Source organism: Gorilla gorilla, chromosome 22 (genome assembly GCF_029281585.2).
Source record: "Gorilla gorilla gorilla isolate KB3781 chromosome 22, NHGRI_mGorGor1-v2.1_pri, whole genome shotgun sequence".
Classification (NCBI taxonomy): Eukaryota; Metazoa; Chordata; class Mammalia; order Primates; family Hominidae; genus Gorilla; species Gorilla gorilla.
Window position 1 is genome coordinate 16,335,262 of NC_073246.2, and position 25,687 is coordinate 16,360,948.

General features: G+C 36.9%; 1 protein-coding gene and 1 pseudogene across 2 annotated transcripts in view; one reads left to right on the forward strand and one right to left on the reverse strand.

Annotated features, from left to right (window-relative positions):
- ABCC13 (ATP binding cassette subfamily C member 13 (pseudogene)) overlaps nucleotides 1–8,923 on the forward strand; it is a 97,398-nt pseudogene extending 88,475 nt beyond the window's left edge. Inside the window, exons 25-29 of the transcript XR_008674886.2 lie at nucleotides 719–877; nucleotides 2,413–2,575; nucleotides 3,604–3,798; nucleotides 4,224–4,364; nucleotides 8,827–8,923. The product of XR_008674886.2 is annotated as an ATP binding cassette subfamily C member 13 (pseudogene) (transcript). The remainder of the gene's footprint in view (nucleotides 1–718; nucleotides 878–2,412; nucleotides 2,576–3,603; nucleotides 3,799–4,223; nucleotides 4,365–8,826) is intronic.
- A 3,771-nt stretch (nucleotides 8,924–12,694) lies between these two features.
- HSPA13 (heat shock protein family A (Hsp70) member 13) lies at nucleotides 12,695–25,090 on the reverse strand. The gene is made up of 5 exons (XM_031005233.2): nucleotides 24,748–25,090; nucleotides 22,827–23,167; nucleotides 19,811–20,024; nucleotides 17,255–17,422; nucleotides 12,695–15,885 (listed from the first exon to the last, which is right to left on the reverse strand). Exons 1-5 carry the CDS (start codon nucleotides 24,848–24,850, stop codon nucleotides 15,218–15,220), a joined length of 1,494 nt encoding a protein of 497 aa, XP_030861093.2. The 5' UTR covers nucleotides 24,851–25,090; the 3' UTR covers nucleotides 12,695–15,217.
- Nucleotides 25,091–25,687: the final 597 nt, after the last annotated feature.

The window sequence follows — 25,687 nt, forward strand, 5'->3', positions numbered from 1 at the left end:
TTAAGATTTTATATTAGGGTAAACCAACCACTTTAATATTCTATCTGCCTAACATTCCTATTAATACCAAGACACAAATCAGCAACCAGAAGATATTGCTCTTTAGTTCTCATGGTCATAGGGAAACGTTTAATCACTGGAATGTTTATGACAAAATGATTATTTTGGCCAGGAGTCAAAATCCTTAAACACTATTTTTGGCTGCCCATAATAGTTTTAATGCAGAGTTCCTTTGATACACCAGGGAAATTTACAGACATTCCTTTGGATTTTCTAGTCTATCTGGCAAAAGATTCCAGTGCCCTATTTGTTTCTTTGCTTGTTTCAATGAAGGGAAGACAGAGAAAATCTGTTTTCTGAAAATCTCAATGAAACCATTCATTATCATTGCTTCTTTTGCCCTAACCTTTAATGGGTAGTTCAGGGGTGGTTCAGGAATGATCTGTTTTTCCTGGGTCTGCTGGGGATCTTTGGTGAGGAAGCAACTAAATTACTCAGAACTAAAGGAAAAACACAGATTAGTCAGAGCCTTTCCAGCAAGTAAAGAGTATTTGGATAAAGACTGGTCCTTAGAAGTCACCTGACATCTTCCACGCCCATCAAGGTTAGTCTTGCTGACAAAATTGGATCCCACTGACCTGACACCTAATACATTTGTTGCCAGTGCAAAGGCCTTGTTTCCTTACAAAAAGTAGAGTTTATGATTATTTCATTACAGATTGGAATTGTGGGCAGGACTGGAGCAGGCAAATCCACACTATCAAATTGCTTATTTAGAATTGTGGAGAGAGCAGGAGGCAAAATTATTATTGACGGAATTGATATATCAACTACTGGACTTCATGACCTTCGTGGCAAACTTAATATTATTCCACAGGTAAAGCCTATGTTGCCATAGGCTTTCTTAACCCACTCCAAGTAAATCTGTTGTCTTTCTTTTTAAAAATCTGTTCCTTCCAAGTCTATAAATTCATTGTTTGAAGCCATATCATTTTAAATGGAATATATGAAAAACTGCTATGTAATTGAATCCTCTTTAAACACCCTTATCATAAAGCATTCTTCCTAAGAGCATTTATCTATTTGAAAAACCAGTACATCTTTTTGATAAAATTTCCTTCATAATAGTAAGTGCAAATAAAATTCAAATAAATAGATCAGACTGAAACACATTGATTTTTTTTGAAGGAAATATTACTGAAGTTTTTGCTTAGTTGTTAGAGTGTAGAATTTTGACTCTTTTTCACTTGAAGTTTAGAAACATTAAAAAAAGAACAGTAATTCAGTTAGTTCTCTTTTCTCAAGTTCTTTGATTTTTCCATCCGTGGAACCAAAGGAACTTGATCATTAAGGGGCATGCAAACTAGCTTAAAAATACGCCTCTTAAGTCAAAGATGAAATACTCAGCTGAAACTGGGTGCAGTGGCTCACGCCTGTAATCCCAGAACTTTGGGAAGCCGAGGCGGGTGGATCATCTGAGGTCAGGAGTTTGAGACCAGCCTGGCCAACATGGTGAAACCCTGTCTCAACTAAAAGTACATAAATTATCCGGCCATGGTGGTGCACACCTGTAATCCCAGGTACTCAGGAGGCTGAGACAGGAGAATTGCTTGAACCTGGGAGGCGGAGGTTTCAGTGAGCTGAGATTGCACCACTGCCCTCTAGCCTGGGCAATAGAGCTAGACTCCATCTCAAAAAAAAAAATAATAATTGTACTGTCTTCTAAAAATCTATTAAAATACTAATTTTAATATATTAAAATGTCATATTGTTTAGACGTATACTTGTATTCATGCATTTACTTCAAAACAAATTTGAGTAAAATCTGGAATTCTGGAAGGGAAAAAAATTAGTGGAAAAAAAGAGACATCAGTTGTTCCTCTCTTATAGATAGAGTAAAATATAGTTTCACTAGGCATCTTGGTGTAGCATAAAGAAAATGAACTCAATCCTCTTCGAATTCTCTTCAACCACTAACTTACCTTCGTGTGGTGTAGACAAGAACTCTTTGGAACCTCCAGCTCACTTTCTGTAAAATAAGAATACTAACTTCTATCTTTCTGAGTTGGTATACTGATTGATAATATTATATACATACTATATTTCATATTTATTATATGTTATAGTATATCCTTGACTACATGGCATTAATTATCATCATTATTTCAGTGCTCATTATTATTTTCAATAATAGGAAGAGGAGAAAGAAAATCAGGAGACTTATGATGACTTAATATGAATTATAGTTTATTCTGACTGTCTTCTGTTTTTGTTGTAAATATAAAATGAATTTGATGACTGTATTAGGTCTGATAATTTTGCTTTCTCCTGCTTTGTTTTCTGAGTCTGATTTTTTAAAATGTATTTATGCCTCATGACAGTAAGATTATGCGGGACTATTTCCTGCTTTAGCACCCTGTTTTATTTTCTGGAACCCTTCAAATGACCCTGGATCCCCTAAACAAATATTCTGATAGCAAGCTGTGGGAAGTGCTGGAATTGTGACACTTGAAACAATTTGTGCAGTCCCTTCCTGAGAAGCTACTGAGATTTCAGAGGGTGGCGAGAACCTCAGGTAAGCTGCTAAGAGCAGAGCTTGTCCACGTTATTCATTCCAAGCTCTTTAGAAACTCGAATTGGCATCCAAGAGAAATACAGCTCCTGAGCCACCAGGGCCTGTTTAAAGTACACCATGGCTGATTCTTTCTAGGGAAGAGGAAGGAAAAATAAATTGGTAGCTCTAGGCTGGGAAACCACTGACTAAGAGAAAGGAAAGAAAAAAAAAGAGCAATGCCCTATGAAAAGTCACTATTTAATTGAATCTTCTTTTGTCAAGACTGCTACTCTAAAAGCCTTGTTCCTAAAAAATGTAAGAGGCTACTTTGCCTTCACCATTGTTTGTTGCCTTACGATAGCCCCCTTCATGTGATCAGAGACCCCAGAAAAGTGAGCTAGATCCCTGTAATGGCCTGCGTGGCAAGACTCCCACCACCCCTTCTCTGATCACTTTCTCCCTACCCCTCTGTGTTTCTGCGACATTGGCCTCCATGCTGTGTCATGAGTTTGCCAGGCCAATTCACGCCTACCACAGGGATTTTACATCTGCTATTTCCTTTACCTGGAACAAGTTTTTACTGGAAATCTGTATGCCTCACTCTCCATGTCCTTCAGTTCTTGCCTTGAAACTTCTCCAGAGGATTTCTTTGGCACACCCATCTAACATGCCCATCCCACATCTACACTTTATACCCCACTTCTGTGTGTTTGAATTCTTAACACTTATTATATACATATTATCCATGGAATTACTGCATATAATGTTGCGCCGTACTCATATACCCCTCCTACTATGCTTTTTACTCAATTATCTTGCTTATTGTTTTCTGTGTCCCCATGAGAATGTATCTGCTACACAGAGATTTTTGTCTGTTTTGCTCATTGGTCTAAAGTCTGGCACTCCCTCAAGAGATATTTTTTGAATAAAAGAACAAATGAAGTTGTGGGTGAGAAAAAAATGAATAGCAGTATCATCAGAATTTTAAACCATGAAGTGTGTTACCATAAAGTCCGTTGTTGAAATTATTATTATTATTATTTTAACAGCATGGGACAACGGCAGCTGGTCTGTCTAGCTCATGCTTTGCTTCGAAAAACAAAAATTCTCATCTTGGATGAAGCAATAGCCTCCATTGACTTTGAGATGGACAAGTTGGTGCAGACCACAATCAGGAAGGAGTTTTCTGATTGCATCATCCTGACCATTGCTCACAGACTGCAATCTATCATTGATTCAGACAAGTGTGCTTTCTTTCTTTTCAGAAATAAAATCATTTCTGCCAAGATAAATATTGGGCATATGAAACACACTGATTACATGCCGGTCATAAATAATTATATCTGTGCTGAGAGATACAAAATTTTCCCTAATGATATAAAAGATATTTTCCAAAATCACTGGAAGAAAAAGTTCAAGCTAAAAGAATATTAGAAAACTTGATACAGATAATGATATATATAGAAGGTATTTTCCAAAATAATTGGAAGAAAAAGTTAAAGGTAAAAGAATAATTATTAGAGAACTTGATATAGTTCCTGAATTAACTAGCACCTATATTTTGTACTGAAATAACTCATAGAATAGTTTAAACTTTATATTAGCAGGACCAGTAAAATGTGAGGTGGAAGACTGTATGTTACCTGACACTATTCTTTTCACATTTCAGGGTGCATGTTCTAGACTCAGGAAGCATTGTGGAACTCGAAGCGCCTCAGAATTTGATATGTCAGAAAGGACTTTTCTATGAAATGACAACGAACGCTGGAATAATACAAGACTCAGGGACAAAAAATAAATTACTTCAGCTGTATGTTAATTTGCATAATAAAAAAACACTACAGTGCATTAGTATTTAAAAAGCAAAGACAGAAGAGAAATGCACAAGGGCAGGCCCCTGCTATGAGTTGGCACACACACTCATAGGCACCAGAGTTTCTTTGTTTGTTTGTTTTTGTTTGTTTATTTGTTCGAGATGGAGTTTTGCTCTTGTTGCCCAGGCTGGAGTGCGATGGCTTGATCTCAGCTCACTGCAACCTCCGCCTCCCGGGTTCAAGTGATTCTCATGCCTCAGCCTCCCGAGTAGCTGGGATTACAGGCACCTGCCACCATGCCCAGCTAATTTTTGTATTTTTAGTAGAGCTGGGGTTTGGCCATGTTGGCCAGGCTGGTCTTGAACTCCTGACCTCAGGTGATCTGCCCGCCTCGGCCTCCAAAAGTGCTGTGATTACAGGTGTGAGCCACTGCCCCCGGCCAGCACCACAGTTTCTAACCATCCTGGGCTGTACCTAGATTTCCCTCTTCCGTTCATGCTTACCTTATTCACATTGGCCAAAATGCCAAGTGCCACTTGTCCTTTAAGTCCCCGACTTCTCTTGGGAGTTCCCTTCTCAACGTGTCCCCCGATCTTCCCCTCTGCCCTCCAGTGTGATCTAGACGCCCCTTTTCTGGGCTTTCATTAGCCCCATGTGCATACCTTTATCATGGCAGGGCTCATACTCCATTTTAATTTTTAAGTCTGCTTTCCCCTTGAAGGCAAGTGCCCAGTTTTAATCATCTTTGTATGTTATGTTCCTAGCATAGTTCCTTTCACATAACTGATACCCAACAAATGTTTGCAGAATGAATAGCTAGACATTTTAGAGTACTATAAGTACTTATTTATATATAAATAGATGTGGGCTGGGCACTGTGGCACCCACTCATAATCCCAGCATTTAGGGAGGCCGAGGTGAAAGGATAGCTTGAAGTCAGGAACTTGAGACCAACCTGGGCAACAGAGCAAGATCCTGTCTCTACAAAAATATAAGTAAATATAATGAAAAAAATGAGTGCACACCTGTAATCCCAGGTACTCAGGAGGCTGAGGTGGGAATATTGCTTGAGCCCAGGAGTTCAAGTTTGCAGTGAGGTATGATACACGATAGCACTCCAGCTTGGGTGACAGAGAGACACCCCATCTTTAAAAAAAAATGAAAACAAATAAGTTTTAAAAATATATTTTGAGCTATTGTATAATTTATGAAATGATGAAGGAATCACAGAAAAAAATAAGCTAGTCAGCTGCTTTTTGGAAAGAGTAATTATATATTAACAGAATTTTATAATTGTTTATAATGTTTTATATTTTTACTATTTACCTTTGAGTGAAGAAAAAACCTAATATTTTCTTTGGAACATTATTTTTTGGTTAATATATCAACCTCAGTGAGATATTTTATTACATTTATGAGAGGATTGTTGCTTTGTAGTCCTAATCAGATTTTGAAGGGCTTTTTCTTTAGTAACTTTATTTAAAGGAAGCAACATTATGTCTCTGAATTGCCCTTCAAATTTAAAGTCTTTAAACTTCAATAGGATTTTCTTTCAAGAAGATTTTAATAAAATAGTTTAACATGTTCTTTAAAGCCCATCAACCATTTCTTTTGTCCTCATTTCTTCCTCTGTATGCAGCCCTGTACAACCTTGCTTTATTTCCTAAGGGTATTTATGAAAAGTTGCCTTAAACTAGAAAACTTGTATTATCTAAAGTCTCCTCCCTTAAGGATGTAAGCTACTCGAAGTGTTGTCCTGTCTTTACAATCCCTGAAGTGCTTTGTAAACATTGAATAAATAGCTGTTGAATTCTATTAAGAAAGGAATCAAAATATTTCATTCATATGAGCTAAAAGATGTTTTAGCTCCCTACTCCTATAATTTTAGTAAATCAGAGAAGCTGAATAATTTTAAAATCTAATGGGAAATCAACAGTAACCTGGATAAATTGTGGTATATTCACATAATAGAATACTATCTAGCTATGAGAATGAATGTACAATAGCTACTGTGTACATTAGGCAATCTGATGAATCTCACAAAGAATGTTGAGTGAAATAGCCACAAAAGAACATTGCTATATGACTCCATGATTCTAATTATATAATTTTTTTAAAAGAAAAATTAATTTATACTATTAGAAGTTGGGATACTGGTTATCCTTGGTGGGGAGGGTTATAATAAGGTACACAAGGTAGACTTCTGGGATAATGGTAGCATTTTGTTTCTTGAAGTGAATCTGAGCACTCATTCAGTTTGTGAATGTTCATCAATCTGCATATTTAGAATATGTGTAGTTTTCTGCATATATATACAGATATACATTATCTTCATATGTAATACAGAGTAAAAGAAAAGCAAAAGTAAAAAACACAAAAGGTGACTAAATCAAAGTTATTCAAAGATAATTTTATTGTTTTAAGAAATTAATATTTTATTCTTATTTCAATTATGTACATCAAGCTTGTTCAATTGTTGATGTACACTAGAAGCAAAGTACAAAGCACTCAAAATGATTGGATTACAGAGAGGTAGCACGTTTGTAATAAAAAAGGTTATTCCATGATTGTATGATTTGTTTAAAGATTATAACTTCAAAATAGATTCATAAAATAATGATAAATTTCAATAGACAAAATATTTACCATAGCTGATAGAGAAAAATCCTATGTAACATTAAGTTGCTTTCTTTGAGGATAATGAGAATGTTCATTATTGAAAGCCCACAATGTGCCAGGTAATGTGCAATATATTTGGAACATGTGTCACTTTCAATTCTCACTAAATAATATAAGAAAGGAATTATCTGCTCTATTTTACCAAATATAATACTAAGATTCCAAGAGGAGCTGGAATCCAGGTTTACGTGACTACATAGCTGATGATGCTCTTTCTACTTCTCTACCAAGATGTCTCATTCCAGAGGAATCACTAAAAAATAGTCTGTAGTTCGAAAAAGTTTCAAAATCTTTTAAAAAACAGGATTTTAAACCAGTATCTTTGTAAGCATATTAAATAAAATCAAAGCTTGTGGTGGGGGTGGGATCCATGCCTCTTTAAATATAGTATTAGGTTGGACCATATAAAATAGTCATTTCTGTAGGTCAAAAAATGGCTGAATAATGGCAATTTCATTTACTTCTAAACATAGCCTTGATACAGAAGGGTTTAGAAAACTTAATGTTGCATTTTAATATGCATATAAATAATGAATTGTTCTACCTGATCTAAAGGGACTTTCTTTTAAAAGAAAATTTAAAAGCTAGAATGCAAAAACATAGTAGATAAGAGTTCAGGATCTCAAGACAGGATACCTATGTGAAATCCCAACTCAACCACTTAATAGTTGTATAAACTTGAGTAAGTTAACATATTTCTCTGTGTTTATTTGGGAGTCATAATTCTATTTACCTCCTAAGTATGCTTTGGAAATTAAATCATGTAATACATATTATCACTTAAGACAGTGTCTAGCATATAGAAAACATTGAATAACATATTGGCTATTATTTAAACACCAACACTCATTGTTCCTTATAACCGTAGTCTCATATTTACAAAATCACATCATAGGACACACTTTTTTTTTTTTTTTTTTTGAGACAGAGTCTTGCTCTGCCGGCCAGACTGGAGGGCAGTGGCATGATCTCGGCTCAATGTAACCTCTGTCTTCCGGGCTCAAGCAATTCTCTTGCCTCAGCCTCCCTTGTAGCTGGGATTACAGGCATGTGGCACCATGCCTGGCTAATTTTTGTATTTTTAGTAGAGACGGGGTTTTACCCTGTTGGCCAAGCTGGTCTTGAACTCCTGACCTCAGGTAATCTGCCCACCTAGGCCTCCCAAAGTTCTGGGATTACAGGCATAAGCCACCATGCCAGGACACACTCCTTTTTTTTTTTTTTTTTTCCAGACAGAGTCTTGCTTTGTTGCCTAGGCTGGAGTGCAGTGATGCAATCTCGGCTCACTGCAACCTCTGCCTCCTGGGTTCAAGTGATTCTCTTGCCTCATCTGTGTGCCACCACACCCAGCTAATTTTTTATATTTTTAGTAGAGACGGAGTTTCACTGTGGTAGCCAGGATGGTCTCGATCTCCTGACCTCGTGATCCGCTGGCCTTGGCCTCCCAGAGTGTTGGGATTACAGGCGTGAGCCACCGCGCCCATCCCAGGACACACTCTTTAGTAAATAAAAACTGCAAAAAGTTTATAAAAGCCTATTTTATACACAGCAACCTTGGGATAACTGGAGACTCAAAGAAGATATAGGCCTCCGTGATGCCTAATATTATCTCAGTGAGATCAAGCAAATATGAGGAGGCAGCAGTTAGGAGCTTCTTCTAGCTCCTTCTAGTTCTCCTTTCCTACTTTCCTGGATGCAAGCAGATCATTTTTAAATACAGGAAGTAAGAACTTCTGGCTGTACGGTTATCGACATGTCGCTAAATCTTCTTATGAAAAGGAAGGCTATTGGTAGTTCAAGTGTCTGCTATGCTGCTGAGTTAATGGGCCGAGGTAATGGGTCTGAACCATATAAAGAGTTACTGGCTTCTGGATGATTGCTATCCAGGTAACCCAGGTTTCTCACTAGTTATTTTCAGAATGCCCAGTCTGAGCTTAGTTATCATTGTTGCCCAAAGGTAGTAACCTTTTGTTTATCTCAATAATGCTGCAAAAAGAGAAAAGGAATAGGCGTATGAGGAAAACGTAAAATAGATCATAAATAGAAAATTATTTTTGATAAATTTGCTTCAAACATTTAGAAAGAAAATAACACATATGCATTTTTTTGTGTGCCAAGGAAAGTGACATAGGATCAGTTTTTGAATTCATGTTTAAACAACTCAGATCTTCATTAATGCGCTTGTGGTGACTGGTTTATGGCCTTTTTAAACTCTGATGTACACAGTAGAAATAATGTGGTGATCAAGATGAAGACTAAGATGAATGATTTACAATGCAAGACTATGGACGGCAAAAGGAACTAGGCATAAATATGAGTACAGCTTCAGTCACCACTAATGCCCTGTGAACATCTGCTTCTGGCTTTCTGTCGTGAGCAGTTGTGCAACAATTTCCAGATTTTACAGAACATCTTACTGCTTGACCTATATTACCATACTTGTCTATGATATTGGAGAGGTAACAAACAAGTATTATTAGTCGTGATACATAAGGTCTTAAAAAGTGTTGTCTCATATATTCTGTTTGACTTTTTAGTTAATACAGGCAGGAGGAAAATCAGTTTTCTTTTATTCCATCTTGGGCAGAAGCAGAAGTCCAACAAAGGACAATGTGACCAAATGTTAACTACGTAAGGGTCATAAATTGAAAAGTACAAGTATGAAAAGAAGTAAAACAAGAAGCGTAAACAACCACACGGCTTATTGTTCTCAGGTAGAAGGAAGTCCCAAAATAGAGAGTACAAAGTTGGTTAAGGTGGCTCCATATCACCTGGGCTGTACCTATCTTTGTTTCAAACATCCACAGCATGTTTGTTGCTTAGTAGTTGCAAACCCCTTGCTATCTCCAGTATCATGTCTGCATTCCAAGAAGGAGAAATGAATGGTGAGCAGATGTTTGTACAATCCAGATGTATAAATTTAAAAAAAGCCCGAGTTTATACCTAGTGATTTATGCTTATATCTCATTGGCCAGAATTATGTCATACAGCCATCCCTAGCTGCAAGGGAAATTGGAAAATATAGTTTTTGAAGTAGGGATATTGCTGCTCCAAATAAAAGTGGGGTCCAGAAGTAAGCATGAATAGAATAAATATTGTGATAGCATTTAGCAGGATCTGCAACAACTACTCAAAGAACTTTTCAATCATGTCAAAATTATCTTATTAGTTTAGCAACTTGGGAGACAGAGGAAGGGTATTGATTACACCTAATAATTGAGACCCAGTTTCCAGTTTCCAACAGTCCATGTTAAATAATTTAAGGTGAATGAACTCTTAACAGAAAAAAAATGTGTTTTTATCATATTAGCTTTACATACATACACATACACATACACACATATATATGTATACATAAAATATATATAAAATAAGTTACAGAGTTACAAGTGTTAGAGCATTTGAAATTTTTTAGGTATTTTAGGTAGGCCAATTAATAGGTAATTCAATGAGGTATCAAACAAACTGCATTTATTCCTGCTTTAAAATCCATATAACTTAATGTGAGGCAAATCGTTTATAATTCTTGTCAAAACAAAGCAAACGCTTTACCAAAGAAATTTTCTTTTCATAGTTCGTCAGAAGAACTCTCAATAATTTACAGAAATTTTAGACCCATTGAATTAGGTTCTGATGATATTGGGGAATCTAACCTATTCGTGGCATCCTTAATAAACCCACATAAGGCCATGTGCAGTGGCTTATGCCTGTAATCCTAGAATTTGGGAGGCCGAGGCAGGTGGATCACCTGAGGTCAGGAGTTCAAGACCAGCCCGGCCAACATGGCAAAACCCTGTTTCTACTAAAAATACAAAAATTAGCTGGATGTGGTGGCACGTGCTGTAATCCCAGCTACTCAGGAGGCTGAGGCAGGAGAATTGCTGTAACCTGGGAGGTGGAGGCGTCAGTGAACTGAGATTGCACCACTGCACTCCAGCCTGGGAGACAGAGCAATACTGCATCTCAATCAATCAATTAAAAAACCCACATAAAATTGACAGTCACTGAACTTTGTTCATTTCTGTATCTACCATATGTATTAATCGTTATCACTTTCTATGTGCCAGACACTTACAAAAACCAGGTGAAATAGGTGCTATTGATTTCATTTTGTATTTAAGAAATCTGTACATTCTAAACCTGGTTGTTGAAAACATAAAGGAATAACAAGCATAAATCTCCAATGTTAATATTAGCTGGTAAATAAGAGGTCTTACATGGATACTATCCAGGTTTGGTAACAGAACAGAAAAGGTACTATGGGATTGTATTCTGTAATGGATAAGGCAGCACAGCACTGGGATTACAAGCATAGACTGGATTTGAATCCCGACTTTCTCACTTAATAGTTGTAATCCTGGGAAAACTGCCTAACACATCTATGCCTTAATTTCCCTATTTGAAAATGCAGATAATAGTACCTACTCAAATGGTGGCTAGAACTAAACTAAATTGATTAGTATTAGTAAAGTTTTTAGAGCAGTGCCATAGTAAGAACTCTATTATCTGCTGTTGTGTAACAAATTAATCCAAAGTACTTTAAAATAACAGAACTTTAAAATAACAGAAATGAATGATAATTCTTTGCCAAAACAAGAATTATGGAAGGCAAACTGTTTATAATTCTTGCCAAAACAAGAATTAAGGTCTCTCATGAGGTGGATTCAACTAGTCAACTGTGGCTGCATCATCTCAAGACTTACTAAGGCTGGAGGGTTCATTTCAAGAAGCCTGTCTCACATAGCTGGAAATTCGTGCCTCCTGTCAGTGGGGGGTACCTGTCTGCCTCCATGTGGCCTCTCATCTTCTAGGGTGTCTTTCTACACCTGTATTCACCAGAACAGCCTTCTTCACATGGTCTTCTTTACGTGGCAGCTGGGATCCAAAAGAGAAAGCCAGCAAGAGGGTGCATCCAAGACGGAAGCTGATCTTTTTTAAACCTAATTTCAGAAATGACATCCCAGCACTTCTGCCGTATTATTCATTAGCAATGAGTCATTATCTCTTGCCCAAATTCAAGAGAATAGGATTACCCAAGGATGTTAATTCCACAAGGTGGGATCATTGGGTCCCACATCAGAGGCTGCCTACCTCAGTGAGGCACTATCTGTTAATTAAGATAAATATGAAGTATTGCTGTATTTCCTCATATATTTGAGTCTCTCCAAGGTCAAGTCTACTGTCATTACCTAAAGGATCATCTTAGAAGATTACATTAATCAAATGAGTTTCTTAAAGAAGCAAAACATAATTAATATATTTTTTTGTCCAAAGACTAATATAAACTTTGTTAGAGAAATATTTATTAACCATCAACCAAAGGAATCCTGTTATGCAGGATTATTTACTAACTAGCTAGATTAGGTTAGCTTAGTTTCTGGCTCCATCGTGGTCAGAAGCCATGAATTAGTATTTAGAATTCTGAAGATACTGTTCATATGCTACAAGTTGTCTTTTCTAAATTAGAGAAGTAAGTGGAAAGCATATAAGCAATAGAAAGGATATAGAGAAATGTACATTTCGGGAACAACTAGGCAACAGCTACTGAGATTGAGTGCCTTGGCATCAAATCAGTTCCATCCTCACTTTCTTATTTATATGCCTGAAAAGTATACTCCAGACTAGTCCTGAATGAAAAAGAACACAGTTTAAAAAACAAACTGCAAAATGGTATTTATTTACATTAAAACATGAATTGCCTGTATACACACAAATATAAGAGGAACAATCTGTTATGCACAATAACTGTAATATTTAGTACATGTTATACACAGCAGTATCTGTTAAGTCAGTGGTTTGGGTGAAAACACAGTACCAAAACATTCCTGATACAAAATAAGTTACTCATTCACATATTCTAATCATACAAGACACTTAATATTTTAAAAGTTACATACTTCAAATAACACTGGCTAAATGTACAACTAAAGTTTATTAATTTTTTTATGAAAAGACTTCAGATTGTTATTCATAAATGATCCCTTTCAGGATGCATTATCTTTTAAATAAATAAACTAAATTGACTTCAAGACTATTTATAAATAGCCCACTAAAATATGATTGAAGACATTCCTTCATTTTATTAAAGGTGTAGCTATATACTAGAGAATATGCTCAACTACTGCCTCCAAATTCCAACACTGTCATTCTAATTTGCAAATAGGAATTATTTAAATTCCAACTTCAGGACATGAGATTAGCTGCCTGCCCTATTTTGTCAATTGTTTCCAAAAGCATTAACGGATTAAGAGACTGTCTTGAACATCTCAAACATTTGAGAAATTCAAGGTTTTCTTTAGGTTTTAAGCTGATCCTATATATGGAGATTTTGAGATAAATTGGAACACTTTTAGAAGACCTGCACAAAGAATTTTTCAATTCTAAAATCTATTACAGATTTATATAAAGTCCAAGAGAACATGTGAAATATTTTCATAATGCAGTGAAGGATTCATCTTTGGCATTTCTCCATTCATTCTAAAATAAGATACTTCAACAAACATTTTATACTTTTCTATCTACCTACTACAGATATTTTCTACACACAAAAGTATTTGATTGAAATTTGTGTTTTAACAGCAATTTCGCTGCTAAGAATTTTTTTTTTAGATATGAAAAATATTAGTAACATTCAGCTTTTTACTATGAGAAGCTGAAATGTTTTGATGTTGTTGAAATGAATTTGCTCAGTTTCCTTTTTTGGTGACCGGCAATTCAACATCCTATCAAATTCAGCAATGGATAAAGCAGAGATACTTTACAGTAAAAAACAAAAAAAGGTGACCAGGATATAATTTTTGAATAATATGAAGCGTTCCTCTATTAAGGAAAATATGTATATATATATATATATATATATATATATAAAATCTGTATCCATATATCTTCAAATACAATGGGTATGACAGAAATCAAACTGTTATATTTTCTTTCTTGGTCCCTGTGGTTTTTCTTAAAGGAAACAAACAACAAAAACAAACAACTCTGCTACAAATGCCGATTTGTAGAAACCTTGCCACAGTGGCTTCCACATTAGATTTCCACGTTACTTCCAGTATTCACAAATTTTTTGCTCTCATCACAAACTAACCTAATGTTTGAAAAGAGTCCAAGTGTGTTTATTTAAAAATAATAATAGAAAACAATAACACAGCTTTTATAATTGAGCACATTTTCCTCATTCAAAACTAAATATGAGGAAAAATCTCAGTAAAACGGAACCAAAACCATTTAGTAAGCTCAATTCCATGCTATATTCTCCAGGGCTTACTGAAAATATAAACAAAGAAACAAATACAGTAGGTAATTGATGCTATTTGCCAATGTTTGCAAAGGTCTTGGATAACAAAAATAAGATAGCAATCATGGCTTTATTATGACATTAACACATTCTTCAAATACAATTACCAATTTTATTCTCTAACCAAACAGAATAATGGAAATCCAAGCAGAGAATGATGTACAGGACATAAAGGAACTAGAACATAATTGGGTATTTCTACTATATGGTGCTGAAACATTTGAATACCTTTAGAAATAAAATAAATTCATCTATTAAACACATAAAACTCCTGGAGAATGCAGATTACAAGAATATGACACTTAACAGGATACTGAATTTGTGAATGTAAATTTGTTATATAATATGGCAGTTACTGAATATTATGTATGCAGCTTATGCTAATAATACTGCTATCTTCCAACCACTGTAAATACCTGACATCAACACGGTCCTTCAAGTATAGTTCAAATTATTAGTTACATGTGATAATACAAGTAATTACCAGCTCCTGCTAATACAATTTAGTAAGAACTGGGAATCTCATAATTGGCACTACTTAATGTTTATAGAATATAATGTTAAGTGCATATGGTTATCAACCTCCAGAATCCAGAAAATATAGTTATCCATACTCTTGTAAGAGAGTTGTACCTCAATTTTATCATTTTAGAGTATTTGTTAGAATAGCATCTCTCCAAAATCAAATAGGATCAATCTGGTCATGTCTAATCCTAAGACAAAACACTATGTAAAATTTTCCTGTATCTAAATGTTGCCCTCTAGGTAAATCTGTGATATTTTAGAGACTTTCTTTTGTGGAAAAGGTAATCTGATAAATGGGAAGAGATCATCAGACAAGATCACAAATAACCATTATTTCTACAGAATTCAGTTGAAGTTGGTTTTTTGTAAATGCTTATTGGGAATTTCTAAAGCACTGACTTGGAGAGGCCAAGAGCCTCCATCAATCCCTGCTTGGATAGCCACTCCCGTTACCACTGCTAGGTCAGGGTCTACAGATGTGTTGGGATCTTTTCCAAAGAATTCTTGAATGACTTGACGGATCCGAGGAATACGAGTGGAGCCCCCAACTAAAACCACCTCATCAATCTCAGTCTTTTCCAGGTGGCCTTCTTTCAATACTTGCTGAATGGGTACTAGTATTTTCTGAAAGAGGTCTTCATTAAGGGTATCAAAGAGTTTCCGTGATATTTCTGTTTCAAATAAAACCTGACTTTCTCCACTTTTCTTATCAGAAAGGCCACGTCCAAACCCACTGTTCACACGATGGTCATCTGCTGAGGAAAGTTTGTCTTTTGGCAGTTCAGTGTCACTACTGTGAGGTTCCTTCCTGTCCTGCTCCTCCACCGTTAGTAATACTGACAACTGAGCAGATTGATGAAGAGTCAGATTTAATTTGACCATTTCCACAGCTTGTCTCAATCTGTGGATTTCCTCTTTCCTAGAGGGCACGAAGCCATACGTTTGATAGATCTGTTTATATAAGTACTGAAGCAATCTCTGATTGAAGTCCTGTCCTCCAAGTTTATTGTTTCCTGAGTGAAAAATAAAAAAGTTTAATATAGTTATGCACATATGTGTGTATGTATACACGTATGTTATTATGTATATGTAAAAATTATATTCTGGGAATAACAAATCCCTGTTTCATGTATCATTACAATTTTATTCATACAGAGACTGGTTAAAAATAACTGTGTTGCTGGGCATGGTGTCTCACACCTGTAATCCTAGAACTTTGGAAGGCTGAGGTGGGAGGATTGCTTGAGGCCAGGAGTTGGAGACCAGACTGGGTAACATAGCAAGACCCTGCCTCTATAAAATAAATCAATCAATAAAAATTAAAAAAATAATGACTGGGTTAAAGCTATCTTAACCCAAATAAGTACTATTTAAAAACTAGTAGTGCACATCAGGGTCAAAATTTTAAATTATATAAAAGGAAGTATCTCTTCACAATATCAAATAATTTTTCAGTAAATAGAGATTAAGAATACAGATTGGCTTATAAGTAGCTATTTAAAAACACTGAATGTCATTCTCAACAGAAGAAAGTGCTTCTTATAATGAAAAAGTAGGTATTCAATCTCTTTTTTTCCTTTCATTTTTTCTTGCCTGATTAGGACCTGAAAAGGTCTTTCTACTTTTCTACCTGAAAACTAGATAAATAATTTCAAAGGAAAAGAGTAATGTAATATAATTTCCTGGTATTTAACTTGATTAGAAAAAGAGAAAAAAAAATGCAGAGGTTAGAATACCTGTAACTTACAACTCAAAGTGTCAAACAGGTTGAATCCCTTAAGCTAAATTCGACAAAATAAAAATGTTTAAAAAAGGGTTTAGAATGCATAATCCTATCATTTCCTAGGGAAAAATACAATTAGACTTTCTAAAGACATCTACTTTATAAAACATATTAAATGAAATATACTGATCACCCTTCATTTTAAAGAAATTTTTCTTCCCTTTGTTCCCTTTCTTCACCATCACCATGAACAGTCCTACTGGCTCTGTGAGCCGTAAACTGGGTAACTGGCAATGTATTTATGCGACTAATAGGATGCCCAGCATTTTTTGAGATTTAACTTTTTGCTGTAAATATATACAAATGGTGGTATAAAATTACATATACAGAAAACTATCAAAATGAAGTCAAAGAATTCTGGGGGAAAAAAAGGATGCACTACACATTGGATATGTGAAAGAAAGCACTGCCCAAACCTCTTCAACTCTCCCTGCATTTTTCTGTATTTTTTTTTTTTTTTTAGTGGAGACGGGGTTTCACCGTGTTAGCCAGGATGGTCTCGATCTCCCCATCTCGTGATCCACCCGCCTCGGCCTCCCAAAGTGCTGGGATTACAGGCGTGAGCCACTGCGCCCGGCCTCTCCCTGCATTTTTCTTACCAGACATTGCTCGGGTTAGAAACATCCCTCCTTGTTTATTCAGTAAAGACACATCTAGAGTTCCTCCGCCCAAGTCTATCACCAAGACGTGGAAGACGTCAGCCTTGTGGAGACCATAGGCCATAGCTGCTGCTGTGGGTTCATTTATTACCCTCAAAATCTTCAGTCCTGTAAGATTGGTTAAGGGAAGAAAAATTCATGAGAGGATGTGATAAAGTAATCTCTTCCCACTTACAGCATGTTTGTGTCTTCTGTGACATGAACTCCACCACTGAGTAATAATGAGAGCAGTCACAAACCGAACAGAAGCATGAAATGGGAACAATAAACATAGGCTCTTCTAAATGCTATCTTTAAAATTATTCTGAAAGATTACAATATAAAGAAATAAAATCCAAGGTTCAGTGGAATAAGTCATTCTACTCTTTATTAATTAACACTTAATTTTCAAAAAGTCTCCCAGCCTTTTCTAACATTCATATTCTACTTTGGAATATATGAGCGATAAAAATTTAATCATTATGCCGAGGTGGGCAGATCACGAGGTCAGGAGATCAAGAGACCATCCTGGCTAACACGGTGAAACCCCGTCTCTACTAAAAATATAAAAAATGAGCCGGGCGTGGTGGCGGGCGCCCCTAGTCCCAGCCACTCGGGAGGCTGAGGCGGGAGAATGGCGTGAACCCGGGAGGCGGAGCTTGCAGTGAGCCGAGATCGCGCCACTGTACTCCAGCCTGGGCAGCAGAGCGACACTCCGTCTCAAAAAATAAAAAAAAATAAAAAATAAAAAATAAAAAATTTAATCATTATATACTATCAGTAAGTGCTATGGAAATTAAAGAGGCTTATGTTGAGCAGGTAGAAGATCAGGTTTCTTTGAATGAAATTCCTGCTTTAAACTAAATGCCATACTTATGAGCGGTATGCAAAGTAGTATGGCATTATGTATCAGGAGCTATGACAACATTCAAACTCTAAAGAATTATTCCAGAGATCATAACACCCTTCACTTCAGCTCTCTGATTTTACCACTTATTCTACTCTGGCCACACTGACCAACTTCCTATCCTCTATGTACCAGCAAATTCCCAGCTTATGGCTGTTGCAGTGGCCATCTCTTCTTCCTACAACACACTTTCTCCATGCGTCTGCATGATTAACTATTTTGCTTTCTTCAAACGTGCTTAAATGTTACTTTCTCAATGAGGTTTGCCTGATCACCCTACTTAAATTCTACAAGTCATCCATCCCCTGACCACCAAAAGCAACCTTGACCCATTAGCCTGCTCTTTTCTTCATAGTGGTTACTTTCTGATATACATTGTATCAGTGGCTCTCAACAAGGCAGGATTTTACCTCCAGAAGAAATCTGGCAACATATGGAGACATTTTTCATTGTCACCACTTGGTGGAGGAGGGTGCTGCTAGCATCTGGTGAATAGAGGCTAGGGATGCTGTTAAATATTTTGTAGTTTACAGGACAGTCCTCCACAATAAAGAATTATCTGGCCCAAAATATCAGTAATGTAGAGGCTGAAAATATTATTAAATTTACCTTTTATGCTCATTCTGTGTTTCCCTCTGGTAGAACATAAGTTCCATGAGAACAAAGATTTCTTTCTTTTTTTAGTAAGGCCCTCAATATTGGTTCAATGGCGTTAAATGTTAAATCATTAAATGATCTATCTCAGATTTTACTTAAAAAATTATATTCACCTTAACATTAATGGAATTTAGAAGAAAGAACTCCTCACTGCTAACATGTGTCCATTTTCTCTTTGAGCCTTTGTCCTGTAGCATCTGATTGGTTCTTGTTACATACACATTTTATATTGTGCTATAGAGCTTTCAAAATTATAAACCTGTATAAAAATCTATCTACCTACATTGATGGTTAATATTATCATCTTGATTGGATTGATGGATGCAAAGTATTGTTCCTGGGTGTGTCTGTGAGGGTATTGCCAAAGGAGAGTAACATTTGAGTCAGTGGACTGGCAGAGGCATATCCACCCTCAATCTGGGTGGGCACCATCTAATCAGCTGCCAGAGCGTGCCTGGAATAAAAGCAGGCAGAAGAATGTGGGAGGATTAGACTGCCTGAGTCTTCTGGCCTCCATCTTTCTCCTGTGCTGGATGCTTCCTGCCCTTGAACATCGGACTCTAAGTTCTTTAGCTTTTGGACTCTTGGACCTACACCAGTGGTTTGCCAAGGGCTCTCGGGCCTTCGGCCACAGACTAAAAGCTGCACAGTTGGCTTCCCTACTTTTCAGGTTTTGGGACTCAGACTGGCTTCCTTGCTCCTCAGCTTGCAGCCAGCCTACTGTGGGACTTCACCCTGTGATAGTGTGAGTCAATACACCTTAATAAAATCCCTTTCATATACACATATATACTATCAGTCCTGTCCCTCTAGAGAACCCTACTACACCTACCATATAGTTTGTTTATTTTGACTATGGTTGTGTGGTTTGGGAAGTGGTAAACTTTACTACGGAAGGTTTTCAACCCAACACAATTTTGAGAAAAATGCATCTCAGTCAAGGGTACTGTTACCTGCAAGGTTAGCAGCTTCAATTGTTGAATTTCTCTGTTTTAGATCAAATTCTGCTGGTACAGAAATGACAGCATTGGCAACTGGCATTCCAAGATATGCCTCTGCCATTTCCTTTAACTTCAACAATAGTCGAGAGCCAACATATTCTGGGGACACCGTGATGGTCTCATTACTTGTCACAGAAAACTCAACCATTCCATTTTTGTTTAAAACCTGTGAATAGGATTTGCAAATAAGTAAATAAATAAAAGAGTAAAAGCATACAGATATACATATATACATAAATACTAGACTTCATGAGAACTTACCCTTATCTTTACAAAATCAAAAAATGCATTTGAAATCTATCTAGTACATTCACCAAGATTAGAACTTGTTAAATGTTATAAATTAAAATCTGTACAATGAATCCATATTAGTTTTACTTTTTTTTTTTTTTTTTGAGATGGAGTCTTGCTCTGTTGCCCACGCTGGAGTACGGTGGCATGATCTTGGCTCACCACAACCTCCGCCTCCTGGGTTCAAGTGATTCTCCTGCCTCAGCTTCCCAAGTGGCTGGGACTACAGGTGCGTGCCACCATGCCCAGTTAATTTTTGTATTTTTAGTAGAGACGGGGTTTCACTATGTTGGCCAGGTTGGTCTTGAACTCCTGACCTTGTGATCCGCTCACCTCAGCCTCCCAAAGTTCTGGGATTACAGGTGAAAGCCACCGTGCTTGGCCCACACTAGTTTTTAATAACAGCAGAATAAAATTCATCACCAAGCACATTACTAGAACACAAAACATTCTCAATATATTTTTGCTGAATAAAGAAAGAATAAATGATGAAATGTAAGAAATAAAAGTTGCTCATTCAAGTATGTAACTCAGAATCTTTTCCCTTTTTTTTCCCAAATTTCTTGTTTCTAAGAGTAATGGATAGCTGAAAGAGTTTTCTAGTACATATTAACAAGAATAATTTTAGTACATCATTATGTACTTATCCAAGAGTCAAATCTCATTTACATTCTTATTTCCCATGAAAACATGTATTGTGCACTAGCTCATTATCCCCGATAATGTGGGTGTACATTTAAAAAACTATTTTAACTATAAAAAATACTATCCTAGTTTTACCAAGATTCTATTAATATAAATAAAAAACAGAATTAATCTAAGAAATTATAAGAATGCTTTCTCACTTTAGGCCTCATAGTTAGGTTTCCATCATGAAAAACTGACCTTCCAAAAAGTACTTCATTAGTCTGGGGAAAACATAAAGAAGCTACATGGACAATATTAAACTAAGATACAAATATACCAGAACCATCAGTGCCCACATGAAACAAAAGCAACAACAAAAAAATCAGATCACTTAGAAACATTAAGTAGTTTTTGGGTCAATAAGTAACGTACCCAAAGCTGTAATTCAGAGGGCATATATAGCTTTAGATGATTTTTTCATTAAAGATTGTAAGTCAATAAAGAATCCCAAAAAAGAAGTCAAGAAACAACAAAGTAATAAACCTAAGAAATGCAGGGAGCAATTTTTTTTTCTTTGAAAACGGATGAAAAATTTGAAAATTTTTATGGCTAGGTTTATTCAATAAGCAGCACTGATACAACTATCTATTTTGAAACTAATTAATGGCTGGCATGGTGAAATCCCGTCTCTACTAAAAATACAAAAATTAGCCAGGCGTGGTGGCACATGCCTGTAATGCCAGCTTGGGAGGCTGAGGGAGGAGAATCACTTGAACCTGGGAGGCAGAGGTTGCAGTGAGCCGAGATCATGCCATTGCATTCCAGCCTGAGAGATAGAATGAGACTGTCGAAAAAAAAAAAAAAAAAAAAAAAAACAACTAATTCATTTAGAATTTCACTTCATTTAGAATTTCACTTCATAACTTCCAAGAAAAACTCCACATGGAAAAAAGCTTTAAATGTTTAAAAGAAAAAAAAAAGCAGCAAAATCCAAACCAACAAATACATAAACATATTAAGAGGGAAAAAAAGTAGCAGTGGATAGGATGGGATAGGCTACAGTAAACATGATAAGAGTCTAAAATCAAAAATTTAAAACTTTGACATCCAGCTCAAAAACATCAGTGAAAAAAAAAGGTAAGGAAAAGATAACAAAAACATATAATGAAGGTCTTTTATAGCTCACTAAGGAAAACACACCAAAACAAAAAAGGACAAAGAAAAATGGACCACAAAAGAAAATTAAAATATCAATAAAATTCTAAAAATTCTGATCTCACTTAAAAAAATCAAAAGAAATAAAAATTAATACAGGATACTATTTTTCACTTATCTGACTGTTAAAGATTTAAAAAAATAACTAGTAAAGATACAGCCACTCTAAAAAAGTATGGTTAAGAGCATATAACGTTTCTGGTGAGCAAACCGGAAAAATAAATCAAAAGCCTTAAAAACGTACACATTTGACCTATCAATTCGACTTCTAGCATTCAAGTTAGGAAACTTTCAGAGAAGTGTACAAAGATAAGTGTGTAAGGATATTACCTGAATCTCCAACATTAGTGAAAAACCACAAAAAAGTACACTGATAGAGACTAGTCTAATTAATAATGGAATAGTCATTCCACAAAATCATTAAAGATAATGACATGACCCTATTAATTATCCATGACATATTAAATAGCAAAAAATAGCACACCTGGTATGTTCTCTTTATATGTATACAAATATGTACACATACACACACAGAATATCTATCTATGGTACACAGGGCTTCATCAACATTCCTGCTACCTTGAAAGAGCTAAGCAAGACATGCTGAGGATGGGACAGCAAGAAAATGGCAAGGCCTTAAGTACCTGTTAGCATTATGGAGTCAGTGATTAACTGATCCTATAGCTGCTGTGGAATTTCTTGTTATGTGAGATAACAGAACTTTCATGTATTAATAGATAAAACTAGATGAGATAGAATGTTTTGTGACATGAAGCCAAAGCATTAACTAAAACAGTACACTAAAATTAATATAGATTTTAGATTAATCACTTACCTTAAATGGGTATCTGCCAATTTCAGCCTCCAACTCTTCTGGGGTAAAAATCTTGCCTATGAATCTTTTGGCATCATATATTGTGTTTTGAGGATTTGAATCTGCCAGCTCTACACTTTCATATCCCACATATACATCATTGTCAGTAAAAGACACCATGCTGGGTATGCTGATATGCCCATTTTCATCTGGAATCACCTTTACTTTTCCTGTGCCAGGAAAAAACACCCCAACAGAACAATAGGTGGTGCCAAGATCAATACCAATCACTTTAGGAGTAGGCAATGGTAAATACTGTTGTGCCAAATAGCCGGCCAACAGGAGAGTCAAAACAGCCGATCCTGAAATAAAGGAAAATTAAAAGATGTATTTTATCAAACTAGTACAATGTACTAAATTACTGTAGCAAAGTCCCTTTAATATCACTCGTTGAAACAAGGCTAAAAAAGACAAATTTCAAAATTTTTTATAGGACTGCTGATAGCACTCCTCTCAGACAGCAAGTTTTTCAAAATGTAAACTGGTTATAATAAAATTTAAAATGAAGTAAAACAACAAAAAACCCTATAACTGTATGTTTGTGTCATTCTCTAATAAATGTAATAAAATGTAAAAATATTTCAATAATATTTGTGCAGATGCTGACAAGAAACAACATTTATCTGGAGCAAAAGCCAGATATAATCTAATATTCTTGATCAATTGATATTTAGATTTTACAGCTTTATAAAAAGCTTCGATTATCTTTTTTTAAAAGCTCCATTATTAAAATTCTCACAAGAAAAACTTTATTATTTTATAAGTCTAAAATTCTCTCCTCGTATCTCACCTCCTTTTCCCTTTCAAAAGGATGAAATGAATAAGTGGGATAAAATGATTTTGAAAGTTCCTTAGATATGAAACTGTCACTTCAAAATAGAACATAGTTAACTTTTTATGTATTTAAGTATGAACTAGGGACATCCTTCTTGCAGTGGTAATATTTAGGGGAGAAGAAGCATAAAGGTGGGCAACCCTGACGGCAACATCTATGAAAGCTTCTTGAAGACAAGTTTCGTTCACTGTTGTATCCCCCAGACCAGGAATAGCAGATGCCCAGCAAATACTAATTTAAAAAAAAAAAGAAAAAAGAGTAGGAACAAATGCGACGCAGATTGTAAACATAAGCGAAGAAAGATGCCCCTTTAGTTTTTAATGAATCTCGTATTTGGTATCAGGAGGCTGTGTTATACACCTGTGTCCGCTCATATTACATATGACCCAAAACATGAATTTTCAGGGCTCTGTGTTACTAATTGTTAGCTCATCCTCATCAACACATAACTCAAAGAAATAAAACCAAGTGCGAATCCCACTTTCCACTTCCAGCTACAGGCAACATTTCAGAAGCATTTCATCACCTTGGAGACGCGGGGTGGGTGTGTGTGTGGGTGGGGGATAGGTAATTCCAAACCCGATTTGATGGAAAAAGCATCGATAGAGCTATACATCAGAGTCCTGAATCCCTCCAAATTCAGCATCCCTGAGCCGACAGATCCGGATGTAGCTCCTCCCCCTTCCTCCACAAAGGGGTCCTGGAGGTGCACGTTCTCGCAGCCTTCCATAGCTTGCCCCAATTCAACAGGCAATTCAAAAACCTAGGTGCTGTTGAAAGGAACACCTCCCTAAGCCTGATGTCCCTGGGATGGACACAGCTGGTCGCCGTCTATCCTACCTTGGCCTGCAGGGGCCGGGGCCCTCCTAGAGGCGTCCCCGCCCCCATCCACTCCGAACAGCCGAAAACCGTCTCTAAGTCACCTTTCTGACTCCCCTTCCGCTGCTCCAGCTAGATCCAGGAGGTGAGTCAACCACCCCCGCCCACTCTGGCATCCTCAGATCGCCTCTACGCCCGCAAGAGCAACAAGGACCCCCGGGAACCCACCTAAGATCGTCATCTCTCTGGCCATCACAGTCCCGCCGAACAGGCTTGTGATGACTGTACCAGACGTGAGGCACCGCCCCCACTCCGCCCGGCAGTCCCGCATCTCCCTGGGAAATGTAGTCCGCTTGCTCTGAGGCAATCGGAGAAGCTATCGCTCTGACCAAAGCAAGGACTTCATCTACCGTGATGGCGCGGGGCAAAGAGCCTCCATTCAACCGCTGCCAGTGACGACTGAGTCCCCCTTCCACGCAACGGCCGGCAGGACCAGTGAGACTGAGGGGGAGGAGCGCCGTGGCGAGAGACTGGCGTTTATAATCAAACCTGTGGTCCCGCGATCCTACTTGAGGGAAAACAGGCTATCTCTTTAGCCCCGCCCCGCGCTTTGCATTCTGGGAAGCGGAGTTCCAGCCTTTCTCTTTCCGCGGGAGGGAATGAAAGGGAGGGTGAGAACCGTTAGTTAGTTCTTTCTTTGGTCGTGCCCCTAATCAGGTCCAGGATTCGAGTTTGTGTTCTTTCGTTTTAATTCCTTTTAAAGCGCGTTCGTTTGCCTGAGATCTAGCTTCTAGATGGCGTTCGTATAGTCTCCCGGAGCCCCAGCCATCCTCCGTAGAAGGGTTCCTGCCGCAGTGCGGGGCCTGAGGGAAGTCGGCTCTGGCGTCCGTGCTCGCAACGCTGGGAGCAGCCCTGAAACTCCAGTGACCCTCAGCCCTCTGCCTTTGTTTTGGGATAAATGAATTCAAGCATTCTTCAGTCAGTTCGATTTACAAGGGACCAGGGACTCATTTTCTCTATTGCTAGCACTGACGTGGGCCATTAAAAACAAAAACAAAAAAACGAAATTAAAAAGAAAACCCTTACCTCTCTCTTCAAGTAAGTCTTAAGTGGCCAAAATTGACCTTATGGGCAAGTCCTGCAACGTGACAGCCATTTTAGGACGCTT

What these genes read in the sequence shown, in the direction of transcription:
- HSPA13 (XM_031005233.2), bottom strand. Translation starts at nt 24,850, where the DNA reads ATGCGGGACTGCCGGGCGGAGTGGGGGCGGTGCCTCACGTCTGGTACA. An exon ending in CAGAGAGATGACGATCTTAG is followed by an intron (nt 23,168 to 24,747) that starts GTGGGTTCCCGG and finishes CCTTTATTTCAG; the next exon opens with GATCGGCTGTTTTGACTCTC. An exon ending in TGAAGCTGCTAACCTTGCAG is followed by an intron (nt 17,423 to 19,810) that starts GTAACAGTACCC and finishes CCAATCTTACAG; the next exon opens with GACTGAAGATTTTGAGGGTA.